This window comes from Artibeus jamaicensis, unplaced genomic scaffold, assembly GCF_021234435.1.
Source record: "Artibeus jamaicensis isolate MK-2021 breed Jamaican fruit bat unplaced genomic scaffold, CSHL_Jam_final contig_432, whole genome shotgun sequence".
Classification (NCBI taxonomy): Eukaryota; Metazoa; Chordata; class Mammalia; order Chiroptera; family Phyllostomidae; genus Artibeus; species Artibeus jamaicensis.
Genome location: NW_026521828.1, coordinates 9,953,441 through 9,977,282, shown reverse-complemented (window position 1 = coordinate 9,977,282; position 23,842 = coordinate 9,953,441). Strand labels below are relative to the sequence as shown.

Here is a 23,842-nt window from a genome sequence, read left to right as displayed (position 1 = left end):
AAACCGAGCAAGACATCTGCAACCACAGATAGGTTTTTTTAAATGCTTGGAGGTGTGTAGAGCAAAATGTTAATAGTGGAGTGGTGGAGTTACACATGGTTTTTAGTGCCGTCTTTTTTCTGATCCATTAAACTCCTTTGGTCTTAGAGAACTCCATTTGGTAAATTACTCCCTCTTTGCTCTAGGTCATAAACTTCTGGCTTTGAAGAGTTTGTGTTCCAAAGTGCTGGATACAGCCCCTAGACCTGCTTGTTTGGCCTTCAAAATGATTTTTAAAATCTGATTGAATTGCACATATTTAAAGCTGAGAGAATTCCCATAAAAATCGGTTCTCTGGTTCTCCTGTCGTCACCTCTGGGCCCACATTCCCACGTGGCCCCAGTTAGGTTTGTAAGTTTCCGTATGGTCCATTTCACACAGCCCTCGGCTGCCTGGCCCCAGGAGCATGGGGGCGCCCCCCACCCTGTGCTCCCATCGTGGGACTCTTTGAGCAACCCTTAGCGTCTGCTCCTCCTATGAGCTGAGGCCAGACTTACGTGAGGCCCAGAGCACTCCCAAATTTAGGGTTTAGGCATTATAAGTGGGTTGGAGAAGAAGGCTTCAAGACCCTTTGCACAGCCCTTTTCATAAAATAAGTGGGAGAAGAATAAAACGGAGCGGTTGGGGGAGCCTCCTCTGCCTACATCCCCATTAATTACTGAACACTAGACCAAATTTAGCCACCGTGAAGTGTTGCTACCTCTGCCTGGCAGTTCATGTTTCCAAATAGGCCAGATGGGAGACCGTCCTCACCACTTTTCTCCCTGTACACTGGTGGAGCACTGGGAAGGAGTTCTGTTTAGGACAACCAGGCGCCCTCGCTGGCCCTGACCAAGCAGAAGAAATGGAATTTGAAGTGTTCTGCATGGGGTGGGGCTGGGTGTCTTTAGAAAATGTGAACTGAGGAGGTAGGGTTTTCGTGGGGACCCCAAGACTGATGTCGTTCTTTCTGGCACAGTGTAGCAACAACAAGACACTGGGTTTGCTGAACACTCGGTCTGTATCATCTTGTTCCATCTCAACAGCTGAAAAAGGGGACACTCTATTCTCCCCATTTTTCAGCTGAGGAAACTGAGGCTTAGAGAAATGTAAGTCACTTGCCAGAGCTGATCTATAGAAGGCGAGGTAAGTCTGCCTCGCCCTTCACCACTGCGCCACACTCTGACTCCTCTCTGTGATGATGATAATAACAGTTCCCATTCTCTGCAGCCTTAAGCACCCTCCTGCACCAGTGTGCCTCCTGACAAGCAGGAAAATGGTTGTCATCCCCATTTAACAAGACAGAAAGAAACGGAGACCCAGAGAGGGAAGGTGACTTGGGAGGGGTCACACCACTATCTAATCTCAAGTCTCCAGGGCCTTCCTGGGACATTCTCCCCCCACCCCCGCCTCATGGCCCCGCTCTCCCAGTCACGGTCCTTCAGAACCTGTTTTCACAAACCTCTGCCTCATTAGATGTGCAGTCATCAGCAATGGTTTTTTCCCCCTGTTTTCCGCCTCTGCGTGTATGAGCCTTGCCACGAGAGCCTTATTAATCATTTGGAGTTGAAGGTTACCAAGAAAAATATGCCAGAGTGTGACAGGCCATTAGTATTTGTGTTGTAAGGAAACCAGTAATCATCTTAATTGGTGCACACTTTGGAGCAGAGCGGGGCTGCGTTCTGAAGGGCTGTCTCCTCCACATGCCACTGATGCGTTAAAACCCACGGTAACCGCCGCGGGCCGCAGAGGCATCTTGCCCCTGTCTTTCTGGCCGTCTGGGTCAGATAAGCCTCCGTACTCAGAAGGCCTAGGCAGTAGTGCGTGGCCCCAGGAGAGATTTATGAGGTCAGTGGAGCAGCCCTGCCTCTGGCCCCAGGAAATCCGTGTCCAGTGTTGGGGTTTTGATGGTGACCAGGTTTGCGTCCTAAAACATAGGTTGCCCCATGGCCAGGAGCAGCCTGTGGGGAAGAGTGTGGTCCTCCTACTCTGCTCCCGTTCGGTGGCCCTCACCCAGGTCCTAACAGGCCTCTGTTCTTCCTTTTCCTTTTTTAAGCATTTACTTCCCTTTTAAAAAGGTGCAAGTTCCGTTCTTTCCTTCCCTGTCACCAGGGATTCTCGGAGGGGTAGGGCTCGGCCCACTTTTTGGAAGTTTTCTGTGCTATGTCACCCAAGACAAGACTTTGTCCACCTCTATGTAGCTTGTATCATGAAAGCAGTGGGTGTTTTTAAAAATATTTTGTTGTATCAAACGTGCCGTGTAAAACCCATCTTCTCTCCTCCCTTCACCCCCTCTCCCTTCCTTCCACGATCCTCAGCGTTCTAAACAGAAACTGCTGGGGAGACTAAAAACTGGGAATCCCACTTTGGAAGGCATTTTGGCAGTAGCTGAAAAATCTTAATGTGGGTATCCTGTAACCCAGAAGTTTCGTTTTTTAGTGTCTCTCCCAGAGAATGTCTCACCAAGCACAGCAGGAGGCACGAGCAAGGATGCTCACAGCAGCCCCGGAACAGCACCAGCTCAGGGGAAGCAGTGCCCGTCAGCAGGCACTGCTGCACACGAGCAAATACAGTGCAGCTATCAGAAATGAGGCACTGGCCCTAAATGATGAAAACAGAGCTCTAAGATATATTATAAAGTGTAAAAAAGCAAACTCCAGAACCGTTTGTGTGAATGCACCCACCAACAAAAGCAGTACTTTATGTTTTCAATGTGTATGCTCATGTGCAGGTGAACGTATGCTCATGTGCAAGTAAACGCATGCTCATGTACAGGTGGACATATGCTCGTGTGCAGGTGGACGCATGCTCGTGTGCAGGTGGACGTATGCTCGTGTGCAGGTGGACGCATGCTTGTGTGCAGGTGGACGTATGCTCGTGTGCAGGTGGACGCATGCTTGTGTGCAGGTGGACGTATGCAGAAAGGCATGGAAGGATGTACTCCAAACCACTCTCAGACAGGAAAGTGAACCAGGATCAATTATCACAGCAAAAGAAACTTTACCCTCTCTTTTATTTGTAGTTTGGGTATTTTATTTTTTAAAAGAAGGAAATGTGTATTATTTCTACTTAATTAAAAAAGAATACTGCCCTGGCTGGTATGGATCAGTGGATTGAGCACGAACCTGTAAAGCAAAGGGTCGCTGGTTCAATTCCCAGTCAGGGCACATGCCTGGGTTGCAGGCCAGGTCCCCAGTCAGGGACATATGAGAAGCAACCACACACTGATGTTTCTCTCCCACTCTTTCCCCTTCCCATTCCCTCTCTATAAAAATAAATAAAGAAAATATTTTCAAAAAAAGAATACTGTTTTGAAGCAAAGAAAATGGTTGGCCCAATAATCTCTTTTTCTGCAAGGTTTTAAAGATCTTTTATGTTTCTTTTGCAGGGCCATATTTGTGTCTTAACAGACTAAATTTCTGTTTCTTAGTAAAGCCTATATGTGATACTCATATATACTTAAGAAATGTCCCTTCTAATGGAAAGAAATCATTAATTACTTCTTCACCGTTTAACAGGATTCATCGGCGATAAGACACTGGACTCTGTCTAGTTGTCTGGATACTTCACTGGTTTAAGGCTGTTTCCTTCTCATGGGTTGTTCTTTCTGCCTAGAAGGTCCTTCCCCACCTGACCACCCTGACAATGCCACTGAAACTCCCCCTGTCCCCTCCCCAAAGTTCATTTGTTCTCTGAGTCCTGCTGCCGTTTTTGCATATTCTTCCACTGTTGAAGGAAAGCATAGCAATCAGGAGCACAAAGAGACTTGGATTCAAGGCCCTGCCCTGCTACTTACTAGCAATACATAAGATTCTCCAACTCTCCAAGCCTCCGTTCTCTCATCTGTAAAATGAGATGATAGTCTCACCTTGTAGGATCATGGTGGACGTTAAGGTAATACTTACAGGCTGCTTAGCGCCGTATCTGGTGCAGAGTCACTCTGGCTGAGCATCAGCTCTTCGTGTTTTTCTTGTAGCAGAAATAGCCTCCTCAATAGTCTGGAGCCTGAGCCTGGTCTTCCTGGTTTCCGACCAGCTCGCCCCATCCCTGGCAGATAGTGGAGGCACAGTTAAATATTATTTTGCACTGAAATGTGAAGTGAGGAGTATGGAAGCATGACCTTCTGGACCATGGTGGTTTTCTATGAAAGGACTCGATGACCCCAACAGACCATACAGTGGGTTAATTGGTGATGTTTCACTTACTTTTGCGTATCTGGTTTTCAAGAATTTCCAAAATAAGCATGTATTATTATTTGTGTAATTTTTTAAACACCCCTCTCCCAAGAGGGAGGCAGTGCTAACCCATAGGGACAGGTTACCAGTGGGAGAGTCAAGAACTGTGAGAGACCTGAATAGAAAAGGTACCGAGGAGCCAGGGGACATGGCTGGCATGCCTCAGACCACCACCTGGTTTCTGGGTGGTGCCAGTCATCTGTGGCTCCACAAGTCAGACAGCCCCCCAGGTTCCCACATGGGGACAGGACGCCTCTCCAGGGCTGAGAGCCCCTCATCACGGCAGGCCTCAGTGGGTGCTTTTTGTCCGGTTCTAAGCTTCCGATAACCCCAGCTATGAGCAGCTCCTTCTGTCCTCACGGGTGTCCTGGCAGTGGGCATTAGAGGGGGTGGGTGTGTGTGTGTGCATGCGTGCATGTGCTTGATCTGAATGCATGGGTGTCACGGGATCCGTGCACAGCCGGAGGGTTGGAAAACTCGCTCAGCCCTGCCCTGGGTTTCATGCCCAGAACTCCAGCCCACAGCGCCTCACACATGCCCGCAGTGTGGAGCTCCCTCACCATCAGCATTTCGTGTGTTTCCTGGCCCTCGACAAATGAAACAAACACAACATTGAAAAGTAAAAGATGCCCACAGCTGGGGCTGGGAGAAAATGACAGGGGTAGATAAAATAACTGAAAGCTTATGAAAAGAAAACCACATTCTCTGTGTGCTAATTACCTTAAAGCATCTCAGAAGGCGCTACTGGGTTAAAGAATTCGGTCCTCAGAGCTGGATTTTCACCATTCTTACAGCCAATACGTGGTCCGGCTTGTTGTCTCAGAACCGTAGAGTCACACAATCCCAGGGCTGGAAGGGGCCTTCAGTACAGTCCAACCAACACTTCTCCTGCATTGGACTCTTTCCTTGCTGTGCATACGTTCAGCCTCTTACCGAATCCTTCCGGTGATGAACGGCTCACTGCCTTATGAGCTATCCCATTTCTTTGCTGGGCAGTTCCTATTATTAGAAAGTTCTTTCCTTACGTTGTGCTGAACTGTAACGTTCTACAGATTTTGGCTTCTGGCTCTACTCTTTTCTTCTGACGGCAGACAGCACGATGTCAGAGAGAGCATGCACTGCTGAGTTGGAGAGCCCAGTCTTCTGACCTGCTAGTTGCTGACTTTGGGCAAAGTACTTCACCTTTCCCAGTCTCTATCCTGTGTCAGGCAAAATGGGGCTGCCTCCCTCAGTTGGGTTACTTGGAGGATCGAGTAGGCAGCGGGGAGAAAGGACGTGCCACGTGTACATATACAGATCCAGAAAGATGCTGGGACGTACTGTGAGGTGGGGAAAAGCAGGTTGCAGAAGAAAGAAACAAAACAGGAGCACTGGGAAAATTGGGTGAGAAATGCGCCAAATTACTAACACCAGCCATCCCTGTTGGATGAGACTAGATGGCTTTTGTCACTCGGGTGTTACATTCTTCCATGGTGGTTAAAAAAAATTTTTTTACAGCAAATGCATCACATTGAGAATCATGAAAAATAGAAAAGATTTTCTATTTTAGAAAGAAAAAAGGTTAAATGCCTGAAACACTTTATATCTAAAAATGGAGTCCACTTGTATCAGTTGTGGTTTCTTTCTCCGAAAGCTGTCTGGACCTTTGAAGCACGTCCTGATAGGATTTTGTGCAAGCGTCCACCTACAAAAAGTGGCTTTAAACACTTAACCAAAAAAATAGTGCCTGTGTTAGGCCCTGCCTCATCTAGTTCAGGGTCTTTGCATTTGCTCTTCCCTCTGCGGCAACTTGTAATCAGTCTGTGTTACACTGCTGGATAGTCACATCCGAAACACAAAACAGCCATCTCACAAACTTGGATGTGATAGGCAGAGAGATACCTTCTGTTAAGTGGGGAGTGATGTCTAAGTGGGAAGTTCATGAGTTGCCATTTCATTGATAAATATCCTGCCGTGAAGGTGACTTTTGCATCTCGGCTCTGCCTCCTATGTTTAGAGGCTCACGAGTGAATACCTAGATGACAGGGCCCCCCACCCCACATGCTTGACGTCTTCCCTAGGGTGACGTGTTGAGTCCTCTGGAAGAACGCTGTGTGAGTAGACTTTAAAAAATAAAAGCAGCAAATGACAGGCAAAATTTATCAAGTCAGGATCATTTGCCAGACATCTGTGAGCATCTGCCGTATGCCAGATGCTATGAGAGACTGGAAAATGAATCACTCTCCGTCCTGTCCTCAAGAAGCATGCTACTGGGCCACTGGACAAAGTCCTGAACCAGAACGTGCAGGGAATCCATCAGAGCTGTGCCCAGAGCCTGTGCTGCACTTAGTGAGCATCAGAGGAGAGCTTCGTTCACACACAGGGCAACTCGGGGGCATTCTGAGCTGAACCTGGATGGAAAAATAAGATTCTCCAGGCTAGCGAATCAGAGAAGGATGCTCTGAGCTGAGAGATTTGCAAGAGAAAAGGAGCAAAGGCAAGAAAAGTAGTTAGTTGGTGTCTGCAGAGAGAGGGTGAGTCACATCTTTCTAAGATGTGATCCCTGCAGAGCAGGGATCAGGTGAAAAGTTGAGATGAAAGGCAAGTCTGGAAAGTTGGGCTCTGGACATTGCTACAGGGCCTGAAATGTCACCAAATGACAGTAGGCCTGTGCTGTGGCAGCCGTGTGGATAGGATAAGAGGTGAGGGATTAGAGGCCAGAAGACCTGTGTACCCAAGTTAATTCCTGATGTGGGAGTTTCTGTAAATAGCTGAAAGTCCCACAGATCCTACTCTGGCACTAACCAATGGAGAAGCAGGGAAGAAGCCCAGATGAGAAGACTTGCCCCACAAAGCAGAGGTTTCCAGATAGTTAAGGTTGGGTTGGGCTGGGCTGTGTTCAGCTGAACTGGATTAGGCTGTGTTGGGTTGGGTTGGGTTGAGCTGGGCTGTGTTCAGTTGAACTGGATTGGGTTGGGTTGGGTTGAGTTGGGCTGTGTTGAGTTGGGCTGGGTTGGGTTGGATTGGATTGGCCGGGATTGAATTGGGGTGGATTCGGTGTGGCAGTAAGGAAAGCTCCGACATAGTTTAGCTTTCTGTTCCTGTGCACCTAGCAGGAAAATCCCCCAGGAGAATACCTTTGCCCTTTAACAAATATGAAATTGACAGGTTGACACCATTGCTAAAGCCAAATGCTTTTCTTTCCCTTTTTTAACAACACCTTCGTGGAAGCCAGCCTCCTAAATGAAACACATGTTGCTCTCCAACACCTGACAGCCTGACATAATTTAAGAGCAGCTACCAGGAGCCCGCAGCTGGAATTGCCCATGAATCTGCGCCCCTGGATGGGCTCCAGCTGGGTGGAAAAATGGAGTAGACCAAGTCCAAGCCACCAGGGCTTCTCTCCCCATTTGTAGCCGATTCAGGGGTGGGCGGCTCCCTTTCCGAAAACAGGGACAGCTGTAATCAACTTGATAGTACTGGTTTCCGGAGTGTTTTTATTTGTCGCCTGATTATTAAACAGATTTATGGCCCTGCCCACCTGCTGAAAAGGGACCAAGGCATTTAGTTGAAATTAAAAGTGCAGATAAGGCTGCCTGTTTAGATAGTGGCATATTTTTTAATAGATTACTCATCTTCTGCAAAATAAGGGAGAGGAGTTCATTTGTGTGATGAAGTGCTTTCTATTTCTGGGAGCTGGCTGGTGGGTGTGATCGCCCGAGGAGGGAGCGTAACTCATTCTTAAAATCACCAGAGGCTTGTGCAGGCCAGACACCGACACTCTGAGGAGAGGGGTAATTCGTAATGGGATGCCAAGAACAGAGGGGCTTGTGGTTTCAAAGCAAATGTTTGGGGAAGGTGTACAATTTGTCTTTAGTTTAGATGGAAGGTCAAACTCCCATTTGTTCTCAGAAAAGTGCCAGAGAAATAAATGTAACATGTTCATCTGAGGCCGCTGATTATAAGGCATGATGACAAGAGACAGACCCAGGCTGGAATTCTAGGGGAACCACCACTAGCTGCATAACCATGGGCAGTGATGGACCCTGTCGAGTCTCTGTTTCTACCTCCGTGCAATAGGGTTAGCCCCCTATAGAGTGGCAGCGAAGGTTGTGTGTGGCACGGAGTCAGCCAAGTGCCTGGGACAGTGCCTGGTACCCAGTAGGTATAAGCCAGAGTCGGCAGCCCCCTTGGCTTCTGCTCCAGGGTCTCCCCCCCCCCCGTGTCCATCCTGGATAGAGAGGTCTCTGCAAGAGTTCACGTATGTGCAAGTATCAGGGATACACTCTACTGAACACGTGATGGGAGAGGCGGACGGAGGGGCTTTACATCACATACTCCACCGCACCCCACTGACAGCTCTCCATTCAGTCCCAATTTTGCCCAGCCTCTGGGCCACACGCACAGCGCCCAGCCTTCCTGGTTCCCCTCTCCTCCTCCCTAAAGCTCCCCCCAGAAAAGTATTTTGTTACTGGAACATGCCCATGAGAGTTTGCCCCATCTCCTCTTTTCTCACCTCTCCTGCCACCAGCCACCACTCAGAACAGCTTGCAGACACAGACAGCGCCTGCCCAAGGCAAGCCCTCCCGCCTCCCCAGGTCAGCCACCGTGCTGCCTTCTCCAGGAATACGACGTGTATATCAAGGGAAGATTGTACTTGCTGGGCCTGGAACTCCCAGAAGTGCAGTTTTAGGGAATTACATCAACAACAGTGCCGCCCATGGTACCTGAGCTGCCGGCCCGAGTGCGTGTACCAGTCGGTAAGGTGAACTAATAGGTATTCCCGTATAGTGTGTAGGTGCACGCATTTGACCGCTGTCCGTCTTCGTGTGGTCCTCCCAAGCATTTACGTATTGAAACGTGTGTTACTCTGTTATTTCTCCCTTACGCCATAGTTGGGCATTGTGTAGAATTTTTTTCAAATTGGATGTTAAGCAGATTTTATTGTTTACAGTTTTATTTTAGAGTGTTAAGGGGGCCCACACAAAATAACTGTTATTTGAAGGGGCATTGAGCAGGATGGGGTTCAAACCCCTGGAACAGAAGGTGAGTCAGCCAGATGTTGGAGCTGTGTTGGCCCTGAACTCAGGCTCTGTTCCCTCTGATCTGCTGCGTCCTTGGTGCTTCCCAGCTGCTGGGACAATAGGCCAATAGATACAAAAGCCCCAATAAGCACGTTTTCCTGGCAGCTCTTACAGTGAAAGGCGAGATGCCTCAAGGAAGCTCCCTGGAGTCTTTGGCGGAAGGAAATTGGCCATTTGGAGTGATGGCTTTCTCCACCCATGCGGTATTCCAGAGATCTGAAATCGACTTACAGGAGTCCCATGAATGCTCGTTGGGGTAAGCAGTGCAGCCGCAGGCCTGTTTATAGAACGGGGCCCGGGTCCACTTCCGTGTGTTCTAAGAAGCCGATAACAGTCAGTCCCACAGTGGGACGCCAAGCGGGGACAGCTTCCTGGGGTCAGGGCCCGTGGCAGGGGAGCTCCAGTTCAAGCAGGACAGGTTTTAACACTGTAGGTTCCAGATTGTGCCCCGGGCCAGAGTTTTTCCGAGGGTAGTGGGCCCATTCGAGGGTTAGGGAACCAGTTTCTGGGGTCATGACCAGCTTTTTAACAAAAATGAAATACAAAAGGATAGAACAGAAAAAAACATGGGAGGCCATCAGCCCTTACATTTCAGTTATGTATGTGTGTGTGCCAGGTCATGATGTAAAATGTATTTCTCTTTACGTGCCATGGTCGAAAGATTTAAAAACCGCTATTCCCCAGTGCATAGAAGTCAGACTCTGAGACTTCCCAGGCGTGTGCGAGAACCAGTTCCCCTGGGGACTTTTAGGGCTGAGGTTTGAGTGTTCTTGCTGTGAGCCTATCAGGAGTTGCACTGGTCTGTGAGACCTTTGCTTGCTTGAGGATGAGAGGAGCACCAGGGAGGGAGGTGAAGGAGCCGCCAGGCCAGGGGGGACCACTGTCGATCTGAGGCAAAGCATGGGAGGGCCCCTGAGCTGTCGCCCATTCCCTTCACAGGTTGGCTGGGGGCCAGCAAAGAGGCTTGGAATCCTTGGAGAACTTCATTGTTTCTATTGTCCTGTCAGGAAATGTGGGGTTTTATTTCTAATCATTTAGAGAGTCTAATATGGTCACAATGGTTTCGGTTCATTTCTCTGGGCTCACCTCCTGCATTGAGTCAGATCAGTGTTTCTCGAATGCTAGCACGTCTCAGAATCAGTTGGAGAGCTTGAGAAAATCCAGGTCAGTGGGCCTCGCCCATCTGAGTGGCTGGTGTGGGGTGAGGCCTAAGAATTGGCATCTCTAACAAGGTCCTGGGTGATGCTGATGGCACTGGTCTGGGGACAACACTTTGCAAACCACCGTGTTAGAGCAACAGGAAGGACTGTGCCCGGCGCAGTTCCTGACACACAGCAGGAGTGTGGCAGATGTGTTCTTGATTACACTGGACTGAATTCTCCCCGGCAGAAATGCCTTCACCAGGGTACAGTTGATTCACTGCTTCTAGCAATGCAAGAAGAAATGGCTGGTTGACATTAAATTGTATGCTTTAAATGGATGAGTTGTTTAATATGTGAATTATACCTCAATAAAGCTATTATCAAGAAGAGGAAGGTGAGGAGGAGGAAGGGGAATGGGAAGGGGGAAATAAATGTCAGGTTTTTCAAAACCACATGTCAGAAGTGTCTGTCATGCCTTAGACTGTCTTATAGGGAGAACCCATGTCAGAGGTGAGTGGGGAAGGTCTTCTAGCTGAACTCTGAGGTCCCTTTCAGCTCTACCACTCTCTGAAGTTCCTTCCTGGGACTCACTCGGGACCAGAAAAAGTGTGTCTCTCCAGAAGGGCTGGTCCGATTTCCTTCTCCAAACAGTAAATGGTAATTTAAATGGCCGTGCATCTCATCTGCCAAAAGCCTGTCCTGATGCCCTCATTGCTTTCCTTCTCGACCTCACTTTCTAAATTTCCTGCTATTTATCTTTCCTTATTGTTCAGTTTTTCAAGCAAGTGAAACCCTGGACATCCCAGGGGTGGGGAAGAAGGCTGAGCTTGTGGGACTGAAGATCAGTACCCACTGGCAGGACTGGGAGACAGGCCACTGAGGGGTGGTCTAGTGTCATAGTCAATAATACCGGTTTTGAGCTCAATAACACTACTATGACTCCTGGCTTTCCCCCACCAGCTGTCTGAACACAGATTGGCATAGAACCTTTCTGAGCCTCAGTTTCCCCTAATAGAATTATCATGGTGATGAAATGAGGCAATGTGGATAAATAGCAGCATTTAACACAGGGCCCGGGCACACGGTGGACACTCGACAGAGATCCCGACAATGACCGTGATAATGGAGGTGAGGGTCCAGCTCATCTTGCCAATTTTCTTTTGGCTACAAACACCTGAGGAATGAAGCAGGACACAGAGTGGCACTGCTGACTGCTGCGTGCCCTCTCTCTTGCAAATGGATGGGCAGTGCTGCAGAATACACTAAGACTTGCAAGTAAATGAATCGGTCTGGAAGCACATGAGCTGTGACACTCTAATAGCCAGAAGCCCAGCAGAACTGAGACATAACAAGACCCAGAACATCTACAGCTCCCAGGAGGTGACCCGTGTGTGCAGAGGGCAGCCTCTCCCACGTCAGCCTCTGCATTAGTAACAACACCCTGAAGGCCGTCAAACCAACAGCGACACTGGGACGGTGCTGATTTGTCTGGTCTGTGACTTCCTCCTCTTCCCTCGCTGGGCTGTCTGTACGGCCCGCTCTCACATGCTCAGGGTCCTGCCAGAGTGTGGGGCACACAGAGCTCCTTTATTTCTGGTGCTCCGGGTCAGGCATCTCTGCCAGGCTCGATGGCAGCAGAGATTGAAACACTGGTGCTCTATTTGGGAATTAATTTGATTACACACAGCAGTAGAGCAAAGATTTCTGAACAAAACAAACTGAATTTGAGTCCTGTCTTCACCACTTAACTTACCGGCTGTGTAGCCTTGGACCAGAACAACATCTTCGAAATTGACATCCTGCATCTGGAAATAAGGATGATGAACCGTGACCTGCTCCTCTGACAGGGAAGTCAAATTAAATGAAACGACGGAGGAAGAGGCTCATGGATTGAGCAGATTCCCGTAGGCGCCTCGCTCTGCGTGAGGCACAGGGAATCTGCTGGCACGTAGAGTGTGTCCTGGAGCTGAGAGTTAGGGGGCGACAAAGTGATACTGCGAATACAGAAGGATGATCTGAGCTGAGTGATGTGAAGGGCAAGTTCCAGGGATCTGCGATGCTCTCAACACCCGCTGTGGTCTGGGTCCAGGAAAGGCTTTAGTGACCGGCTGAGGCTGAGCCAAGGTCTGAGAGATGAGCAGTGGTTCACTGGGAGGGGGTGTGGAGGGGCCTGGAACCTGGGGAGTCCAAGCAGAAGAGCCAGCAGTGACGGAAGGAGACACCATGGGCCTTTGGACACCGAAAAGAAGATGGGGGGAGGGGAGGGAGGGGGTGGTAATAAGGAAGGGATGGGCAAGAGGAGGCTGGAGAGGGGGCAGGGCCAACCATTCACGGCCTTACTGTTCCTGGTAAGAATTCTGGACCTTCTTCCAAGAGCCGTGGGACGCCATGGGAGGATTTTAAGCAAGAGAGTGGAATGGTGGCAAGATTACTTTTACTGCTTTTTAAGAGACCATGTGAACCGTTTTGTGCAAACTAGGCCAAAGAGGGGCAGAGCAGAAGCAGGGACAGCAGTCATGGCTGCTGCCGTTGGCCGTAGACTACCATGTCCAGACAGGGGCGGCAGGGGCTTGGACCAGGGCCATGTCTTGCTGTGTCGCTGTTTCCGTGCCCATGTGTGAGAACTCCGACCCCCCCCTTCTGTCTTAGTGTCCTGGGGCTGCCATCATAAGGCACTGCATACTGGGTGGCTTAAAACAGCAGAATGTGATTCTCTCGCGGTTCTGGAGGCTAGAAGTCAGCAGTCAGGGCCATGTTCTCTCTGAAGGCCCTGGGGGAGGAGCCTTCCTTGCCTCTTCCGAGATTTCGGTGTTGCCTGCAGTCCTTGGCGTTGCCTGCAGTTTCTTGGCCTGTAAACGCATCACTCCAGCGTCTGCCTCTGACGCCACGTGGCATTCTCCTTGTGTGTCCCAATATCCCTCCTCTTTTAAGGATACCAGTCATTGGACCAGGGTCCACCCTAAACCAGGATGACCTCATCTTAACTTGAGCACCTCTGCATGGATCCTGTTTCCAAATAAGGTCGCATTCACAGGTCCTCAGGGTCAGGACTTCACAGACCTTTTGGGGGGACACAGGTCAGCTCACAAACTGTGAGCTGGAATGCACCAACCCGGGCTGCAGCCCGCGAGGTAGAGTCGTCCTTGGAGTCCGAAGCACCCTCAGACCAGGCAAGAGGGAGAGGCTGTTTCAGTGCTGGCCCCAGGGAGGCCTTGGTGTGTACACGCGTGTCTGCGTGAGTGTGCATGTGCATCACGTACAGGTGGGATATAGTGGGAGGACTGGGGATATGCTAGTGAGGACTGGTCCTCACTCAGACCGCACCAGCTGAGAGGTGTGGGGCAAGGCCTTCTTTTCTCTGGGCCTCGGTTTCCTCTCCTGTGATACCTGCCTCGCTCTCCTTGTAGTGACCTGCAGGGAGCCCACTTAGATAATCAGCAGGAATTTCCTGAGATACCCTGTGTCCAGCATGAAGATAACTCACCAGGAGTGTTCTGGGGAGGGACAATGCCAGTCCTTCCTCATTAACCCCCTGCTTCCCTCCTCCAAGAGCGTCAGGGATACGAGCACAGACTCCGTCAGCCCCAGCGTCCTCCAGTGGCTGGGGCAGTTTCCGAAGCTCACTGAGGAGTCCGTGGGGGGTTCGTTATTCTGTCCTGCTTTTTAAAGCATGTTTGAAAGGATTCTTAATTTTTGGAAACATTAAGCAAAGAAGACTGCAGACTCTGGAGCCAGACTGACTGGGTTCAAATCCAGGACCTGCCACTTACTGTAACTGTGGACCTGGGGAAAGTTACTGAACCCCTCTGTGCCCCTAGTTTCTCACCAGTAAAACATCACAACCTGCCTTGTGGATTGTCAATGAGGATTGGGTGTGTAGATGTGCGTGAAGTCCTTGGGTGAGGGCGTGGTGTGGGTGCGTACCGAACACGCCATAACCAGTATTCGCAGGAACTGGGCACCAATGGAACAACTCATTGCTGAGCCAAAGTCGTGAAGTCACAGTCAGGCTTGCAGACCCTCTAAGTCATACCTACCACCTGGAATTTGTCTTCGTTTGCGTTTCCTAAAGCAGATCTGGAGACAGGGTTTGAGTTCAAGTGGTTATTTTGGGAGGAGATTTGGGGAAAACCAGCAGGAGAGGGTGGAAGTGAGGAGAGGAGGGGAGGCAGGCACCGTGGGGGGCTCCACGGGACCCCACCAGCAGCTCTGGGGGCAGCCGCGCACACACGCCCAGGTCAGCCCCCCGGAGGGCTGAGAACCTGGGGTGGCGATCCACCAGCACCAGAGTGCTTGGCTGAGGTCCACCACGTGGGCGCAGAGAGCCCCGGGCAGAGGCAGGTGCTGTGGGGGGCGTCAGGCAGGCAGATAACAAATGCTGAGGAGGGGGTGGGGGCACCCACCTGTGAGCTCTCTGGTAAGTCCTCTTCAAATGTCTACTTAAAGTCTCTCAGTGATGGGGTGTACCTTCAGAACCAGCCTCCCCCTTTGCCGGTTGGCTGTGGCTCATCCTTAAATGAGAGGGGTAATAAGGGCGAAAGCGACTCTATTGCTGTTACAATGCAAGCAGAGCAGAGCAGCCATTGGGATAGAAACATGCATATTTGACTTTAGGGCTGCTGTTCCCCAGTGCTCCAGGGCAGGCGTGTGTTCTCCACCCTGGTGCTTCCATGCTGAGCCAGGACTTCCATGCTGAGCCAGGATATAGCCTCAGAATCTTTCTTAACACAGCTTTATAAAGCATAGAAATCCTTGAGTACAAGCACTTTGATGAAGGCTGTTGTATCCCTACCCTGGTGTTTGTGAAGATGGGGGGTAGACAACCCTGTGTCACAGACTCACTGTGTGGTTCTGGGGAGGACATTTGACTTCTCTGTCCCTCCCAGTCCCCTCTGGGCAGGATGAAAGGACTGCTGAAGGGGGACAGAGACAGGGTTTGGTGCATCAGGAAGAGTTTGGGTTTGCAGCCAGGGACCTTGGCTTCAGCACTTATAACCTGTGCCCCTGTGTCCTGGGGCTGTCTCACCTGCCCTGTGCCTCATGGCACCCCATCTGTAGAATGGGACCGTAACACCCCATTTGTAGGTGTCAGAGACTGTGTATCAATATAGGAAGCAGGGAGCTCTGTGTGTGAACGTAATTGTCTTTATCAAAACATCGTCTTCATCTAAAGTCCTTTTCAGCTCTATGACTATGAAGTGGCCTCATCCAAGTCACAAAATAAGGCAACAATCCTGATTTCGTGTAAATGCACTTTCTAATAAGGACAGGAGAAGCATAATTGTCCCTAAATAATGGCTCTGACTTTACCACAAGCTGTCCGAGGGCCTTAATTGCCTGATTGGTAATGATGCAGCCATCTGCGTGTGGGGTGATTTAGTGGTGGGGCTCTGCCCGAGCGGGCCCTCAACGATCAGAGCAGGGCTGGGTGGTATTTCTAATCCGGATGGGTGTGGTGGCGTGTAGATGGGAGGTGATCTCATCCTCAAGTTGATGACCTATCAGCTGAACCCAGCCAAGAGGAGGCAGTGGTCATGATGACTATGGATTTTTTTTTTTAAGGTAGTATTCCTGCCCGAACAACAGCCTATCTGGAATGTGATCGTGCCTCTTGCTATCTTGTCTCAATGCCCAAGAAAGTCTCTTTTGGAAAGATTTAGTCCCTCAATTAGGGAAAATTGATTTCTGTTTTCTACAGAGTCACTGTTCCAAAGATAAGTGGGAAAGGGCAGGAGAAACTGTATTAATCTTTGCGAGCAAGCAAGAGGGTGACCTGGGGTGTTTTTCAGCTTTCCAGCCTTGGCTGTGCATGCGTAATCATCTTTTCTGTGTTGATCTTTTCATTGCTCTCCCTGTGAGATGCTAGGCAACACTGCTTGGAACACACATCACCTCGCAGAAGTGTCTGGAGACCGGGGCAGTGTTTCCCTAAGTGTACCAGTACAAAAGGCAGCAGAAGTGGCACCTGAGATGGTCTCAGTGGCTCAGAGACCTGCAGGAAGTAACACGGACTCGTGTGGAGAGAACGCTTTCTCGTTTCAATGCTCTTCCGCTTCTCCTGGTTTTCTCCGATGGAGAGTCGCATCTGGTGGCCCGTGGCCCCCTCCTTGACAGAGAGAGCAGACCTTGAGCTCCTGGTCATGTGTTTGTATTTTTTTTATTACCTCTTTATCACAAGTGGTATTGATCTTCCTTTTATGATGCTTAACATTTCCTTTTGAAATAAGTTTAATTAAATAAAAATTTTAATTTAAAAAAGTGAGCTGATTTTTAAAATCTAAGTAAATTGTAGCAGGGTAGGTAGAAGACACAAAAATCACGCAGTAGCATAGGACTGTCGGCTGGGACAGCATGACAACAGGAGGGAAGGCCTTGTGTCTCTGCAGACAGGGACCCAGCAGCTTACCGGCTCTGCCACCGTGGGCAAGTTCTTAGCTTCTCTGAGCATCGGTTTTTTTCTTTTCTTTCTTTCTCTCTCTTTTTTTTTGGGATGTGCGTGTGTGTGTGTGTGTGTGTATGTGTGTGTATAATTACCAGTTCTTTTTGTTTTCCAGGTTTTTAACAATAGAAACATTCCTTCGTACGCATAAAAATTGTTGTTGAAGATTTATTAAAAATTCATTATTATTTCAAATTTGCCTAATGCCCATGGTGCGTTGGTTTGTTGCAGAACACTAAGATAAAACTCACCTTGATCTTAAAAAGTAATACTTTTTAAATTGAATTTATTGGGAAGATATTGTTAATAAAATTATATAAATTTGAGACGTGCAATGCTATGACTATAATATACCAATTGTATATTGTAATGTGTGTTCACCACCCCAAGTCAACTCTTCCATCGCCGTTTACCCCCCTCATACACTCCCCCAGCCCTCTTCCCTCTGATAATCAATATACTGTCTTCTGTGTCTGTGAGGGGTTTTTTTACTTAATCCTCTTACCATTTTCCACCCAGCTACCCAACCCCCTCCCCTCCGACAGCTGGTAGTCTGCTCTCTTATCTCTGAGCCTGTTTCTGTTTTGCCTGTTAGTTTATTTTGTTTGGTAGATTCCACATATGAGAGATCATACGGTATTTGTCTTTCTCTGACTGACTTATCTCACTTAGCATAATGCTCTCCAGTTCCATAGGTGCCGTCACAAAGGGTAGAGTTTCCCTTTTTACAGCCAGTGATCATCAGTTCTCTCATCTGTCAAATGCAGAATGTGATTTCGTGAACGAGGGGAGATAAAATATGTGAAGCTACTTTGACAGTTGTAACCTTCCTTACCAGTGAAAGTGATTCATTTCCTTAGAGTCCTAGAAAAACAAAAGGTTCAGTAGGTTCTCGGACCAAGCAGCCAGGGGTCCTGGTGTGAGACGCTGCTCTACTTTTCACCGTGCCAGGCTCTTCCCTTCTCCGGACCTCAGCTTTTGGCTGTAAAATGAAGAGACTGAACTACCCCATTGGGTCCCAGGCCTGGCTGTGCATCACAGCCTTCTGACTGTGGTCAAGTAAAACTAAAGCTGCCGGGGGCTACCCTCAGTACACCAAATCACCATCACCTGGGGGGATGCCCGCCCCCCACTTTATTTATGGCCAGCTCACCAGATGACTTGGGTACACCCCCTGATTTAGGACAGCCTTTCCTGTCTAACCCCTGATAGAGTGAATTTAGACCAGAATCTGGACTTTGGGTTGGGAAGGTGATCACCCCAGAGACCGGCAAGGGCAGAAAGCCCACCGGCTCTGGTCATGTGCTACCTGGGCTTCTGCAAGGCCTGGGCCCCAGGCCATGGGAGACCTTCCAGTCCGAACTGATTTCGCAGATGGCGCTGAGACCCAGAGGAAGTAAGTGATGGACTCACTGGGCCAGGTGGGGGAGCACAGCCCAATTCTCCTGGGCCCCAATCAGTGACACTTCCACGACATTCCAGGCATTCTAGCAGAAATTGCTGAAATTTCTTTTAACTTCTCATTGAATTGCCTTGGTGCCTTCATCAAAAATCACTCAACAGCATGTATGCGTGGGTCTCCTGCTGACCTCTCCATTGTGTTCTTTTGACCCCTTTTCTTCGTTAATTCTTTGCTGGTGACAACACTAGTTTGATCGTTTGGGCCTTAGATGGGTTTTTTAAATCAGTGTCAGTTTTTGAATGTTGTTCTTCTTTTTCAAGATTATTTAGACTACTGTAAGTTCTTTGCATTTCCACAGAAATCGTAGGGCCAAGTTGTCGGTTTTAAAAAAGTGTGCTGTGATTTTATTGGGGTTGCATTGAATCTATAGATCAGTTTGGCAACAGGCTCTTTTTTTAAATTTTTATTGAATTTATTGGAGTGACATTGGTTAATAAAGTCATATAGGTTTCAAATATACAGTTCTATGATACATCACCTGTATATTGTATTGTGTGTTCACCACCCCAAGTCAAGTTTCCTTCCGTCACAATTTATCCCTCCTTTACCCTCTTGTACCTCCCCCCACCCCCTTCCCTCTGGTAGTCTGTTGTCTGTGTCTAAATTTGTTTTTTTCTTTGCTTAATCCTTTCACTTTTTTAACCCAGCTTCCCCAGCCGCCCCCCCCCCCGCCCCGACAGCTGTCGGTCTTTTCTCTGTACCTATGAGTCTGTTTCTGTTTTGTTTGTCAGTTTATTTTGTTCATTAGCTTCTACATATAAATGAAGTCATATAGTACTTGTTTTTCTCTGACTGGCTTGTTTCACTTAGCGTAATGCTCTCCAGTTCCATTCATGCTGCTGTAATAGGTAAGATTTCTTCTTTTTTATGTCTGGTAGTATTTCGTTGTGTGAATGCACCACAGCTCTCTTATCCACTCATCTACTGATGGGCACTTGGGCTGCTTCCAAATTTTGGCTACTGTAAACAACGTGACAATGAACATAAGGGTGCATATATTCTTTCAAAGTAGTGTTTGGGGTTTCTTTGGATATATTCCCAGAAGGAAAATCACTGGATCACAAGGCAGTCCACTTTTAATTTTCTCAGGCAACTCCATACTGCTTTCCACAGTGGCTGCACCAGCCTGCATTCCCACCAACAAGGCACAAGGGTCCCCTTTGCACTGCGTCCTCACCAACACTTGTTGTTTGTTGATTTATTGATGATGGCCATTCTGACTGGTGTGAAGTAATATGTCATTGTGATTTTAAATTGTGTTTCCCTGATAATTGGTGATGTTGAGCATCTTTTCATGTGTCTAGAATCTGTATGTCCTCTGGACAAGTGTCGCTTCAGGTCCTTTGCCCATTTTTTAATTGGATTATTTGGTTTTTGGTGTTGAGTTGTAAGAGTTCATTATACATTTTGGATATTAACCCCTTATCAGATGTATCATTAGCAAATATGCTCTCACATTTGGTGTGTTGTTGTCTTTTCATTTTGTTGATGGTCTCCTTTGCTGTGCGAAAACTTTTTAGTTTGATGTAGTCCCATTTGTTTATTTTTTCTTTTGTTTCCCTTGCCGAAAGCGATATATCAGAAAAAATTCTGCTATGAGAAATGTTCGAGATTTTACTGCCTGTGTTTTTTTCTAGGATGTTTATGGTTTCAATCTAGCATTTAAGTCTTTTATTCATTTTGAGTTGATTCTTGTGTGTGGTGCAGGAAAATGGTGTAGTTCCATTGTTTTTGCAGGTATCTGTGCAGTTTCCCCAACACCAGTTATTGACTAGATTATCTTTACCCCCTTGTGTGTTTTTGCTTCTTTGTCAAGTATTAGTTGAACGTGGGTTTATTTCTGGGCTGAGAACTGGCTCTTATACAGAGTCTTATAACCTATAAATATTATTTTTCACACCATTTATTCGAGTCTTTATATATGAGACTATTACCAATGCTATTTTTGCTGTACTTTCCAGTTGTGTTTTGCCAGTATATACAAATACAAATGATTTTTTTCTTTATAATTTAACAGCCTCATAGCAGTATAATTTACATATCATAAAAATCACCCATTTTAAGTCTGTACTTCAGTGTGTTTTTAAGTGAATTTACACGTTGTGAAACTATTGCCATAATCCAGTTTTAGAATATTTCCATCACTCCAGAAAGTTCTCTTGTGCCTGTTTGAAATCAGTCTCAACCTAGCTTCAGGCAGCACCAATTTCCTTTCTGTCTCTGTAGTTTTACCTTTCTAGAAATTTCACGTAAATAGACTCATATAATATCTGGTCTTATATGTCTGACTTCTTTAGCCTAGCATAATGTTTTTATGGCTCTTCCATATTATTGCAATAGCTGATCCTATTTTATTGCAGAATAGCATCCTGTTATATGGCCATACTATTGTACATTTTGTGTATCCATTCATCATTTGATGGACATTCGGATGATTTTTTGTTTTTTGCTACTATGCATGTTGCTGCTGCGAACATGAGTGTACAAGTTTTTGTGTGGGCGCATGTTTTCATTTCTCGTGGGATATACCAAGGAGGGGAATTGCTGGGTTATGAATGTGTTGACCTGTGTAGAAAACTGCCAGACCGTTTTCTAAAGTGGTTGCACCATTTTACATTCCCAGCAACAATGTATGAAGATTCTTGTTTCCCCAAATCCTCGTCAACACTTGTCATCTGACTTTCTGGTTGGATCAGTCCTGGTGGATGTGAACTAGTACGGTACCCCAGTGGGGTTTTGGTTTGCATTTCCCTGATGTCTAATGATGGTAAGCATTTTTTCACATGCTTATTGGCCATTTATATCCTTTTTCCATTTTTTTCTTCGGGGTGAAATTCACATAACATTAACCATGTTCAAATGTACAGTTAATTGGCATTTAGAATCTTTGCAGTGCTGTGTCACTATTGCCACTATCTAATTTCAAAATATTTTTATCATCCCAAAAGGAAACCCCATGTGCATTAAGTAGTCACTCCCCATTCGCCCGGCCCCAGCCCCTGCCAGTCACTAATCTGCTTTCTGTCCTCATGGATTAGCTATTCTGGAATTTCTTACAGTTGGAATCAGGCAGTGTGCAACCTTTTGTGTCTGACTTCTTTTTCTTAGTATAATGTTTTTGAGATTTACCCATGGTGTAACACGTATCACTTCTTTATTCTTTTTTATGGCTGAGTAATAGTCCATTGTGTGGACATATTCTGTGTTTGTTTATACATTCATGAGGCATTGGAAACTTGGGTTATTTTCACCATCTAGCCATTGTGAATAGTGTTTCTATAAACATTCAGGTATAAATAATCAAAAGATTTTTTTTAGCTATTTTGGATCTATTCATCCCTTGGATTTTCATAAATTTTAGGATCAGCTGTCAATTATCAGTTTCTGCAAAGATATCCACTGTGGTTTTAATCACAAATCTGTAGATCAATATGGAGGTATTATTACCATCTTAACAATACTAAGTCATCCAATCCAAGAACGTGAACTATCTATTTCTTTCAACAATGTTTTGTAGTTTTCTAAGTATACAATTTGTACTTCTTTGGTTAAATTGTAAAAGGTATTATTACCATTTTTAATTACATTTCCCAATTGGTTCTTATTTGCTAGTATATAGAAATAGAATTGATTTTAAAATGTTGGCCCATATCCTGAAGCCAGATTAAGTTTACCTATTAGTTCTAGTTTTTGTACATTCCTCAGGATTTTCTATGTGAACAATCATGTCATTTACAGTTAAAGACATTACTACCTTTTTTTTTTCCCAATCATTATGCCTTCTATTTCTTTGTCTTACCAATTGTACCAGCAAGGAATTCTCATACCATATTGACTAGAAATGATGAGAAAGCATATATCTTAAATACAATGTATAGTTTTTTGTAGTCACGCTAGAGTTTTCATAAAGGGCTCAAACTCTGAAAGTAAAAGACACCAGCATTTAGTAGAAAGAGACTTTTTCAGGTTTATTCTAAACAACTTTTCACACATGGGGCAGAAGTGCATCTGACATTAGAATAAGTAAAAAGAGGAATTTGTTGTCACATGTAATAAGGACATCTAGAAATCTGTCTGCATCATGCATAGGGGGAATCTGGGAAATCAGGATGTCATCAGGGTGCTGCCTTTCTTTATCTCTTGACTCTTGTTTTACACATTGGCTTTGGGCTCACAAGTCTCCCCAGTACCTCTTACCACCTCACTTTGCCAAAGATGTCACCTGCAGCTCCAGACGTATAGCCAACAGTAACTAACTCTAGCAAAAAAAAAAAAAAAAAAGGACCTTGTTTTGGGTTTGGGTTTTTTTCAGTGGTTCTGAAAAAAATCTCTCAGAGTTTACTATTCGAGCAAATCAGGTCACTTGGCCATCCACTGGACCAATCACTGAGGCCACAGGACAGGAATGTCCTGATTGATCAGGCCCAAGTTCCATGCTCCTCCCCCTTGGAACCAGGGGATGGAGCCAGCCCCATCCAAGTCTGATGGGCTCAGAAGGAGAGGAGCAGTTTCCCAAAGAAAAATCAGAGTATCATTACTAGAAAACAAGGGAGTGGGCCCCAGCCAGGCCTAAGCCACAGCTGCTCACAGAAGATCTTCGCGCCCCAGGTCTGGTGCAGTCACTGGACCTCTTTGAGCTTCAGTTTCCCCATTTGCAGAACACGGGTGGCGGGCCCTGCCCTTCCTGGCCCTATCTGGAAGGTACAGTGAGGCCATGCAGCAGAGAACTACGTCTAAACTCTAAGGTGCAGTGCACGTGTAACAGGCAGGAGGCCACGCGCATGGTTACTAAGCAGCTCTTCTCACCTGTCGTCCATCTGCCCTCTTCTGTCTCCCTCCCAGAGCACCTGAAAAAGCCACTTGAAGACTATATGGCCCATTTCCCCAGCGTGAGGATTCTCCGAACCAAGAAACGGGAAGGGCTGATACGGACCCGGATGCTGGGGGCCTCGGCAGCAGTCGGGGATGTCATCACATTCTTGGACTCACACTGCGAAGCCAATGTCAATTGGCTCCCTCCCTTGCTTGGTAAGAGGCCCTCCCAAGGCGAGGTAGGAGGCCTGGAATGAGCCAGTCACCACCAGCCCCAGCCTTCTTCAGGGAGTCACCCCCAAGTGTCCCCTTGCCCTCCTGAGATACATCCAACACAATGTCAGGTGCCACGAGAGGCGCAGAAGTTCAGAGTGCTCAAAGAGGCCCTAAAAACCCATTCAGTCCTGTCCCTTCATTTTACAGAGGAGGAAGCTGAGACTCAGAGACTGGGCTAGTGGCTGCCCAAAGTCATGTACACATTGGTTGCTAGCAGCATGATTGCTTCCCCAGACAGCCAACTTTCTGTGTACTGTTAAGTGCCTTTGTACTGTGAAGGGCCAAACTATGGAGCAACATCATCCTGTCAACTTACAACCATTACCATTCGCTGCACTGCTACTTTGAGCCAGGAAGGTTGCAAGCATTTTCGCTAATTCTTACAAAACTATGCC

The 23,842-nt window shown here is 47.2% G+C and overlaps 1 protein-coding gene across 2 annotated transcripts in view; it reads left to right on the top strand.

Moving 5' to 3' along the window:
- Nucleotides 1-23,842, top strand: part of GALNT10 (polypeptide N-acetylgalactosaminyltransferase 10) — a 179,491-nt gene that overhangs the window by 123,573 nt on the left and 32,076 nt on the right. For both annotated transcript variants that reach the window (XM_037156908.2, XM_053665909.1), the window contains exon 5: nucleotides 23,202-23,387. In XM_037156908.2, the coding sequence (XP_037012803.2) occupies nucleotides 23,202-23,387 (186 nt within the window). The remainder of the gene's footprint in view (nucleotides 1-23,201; nucleotides 23,388-23,842) is intronic.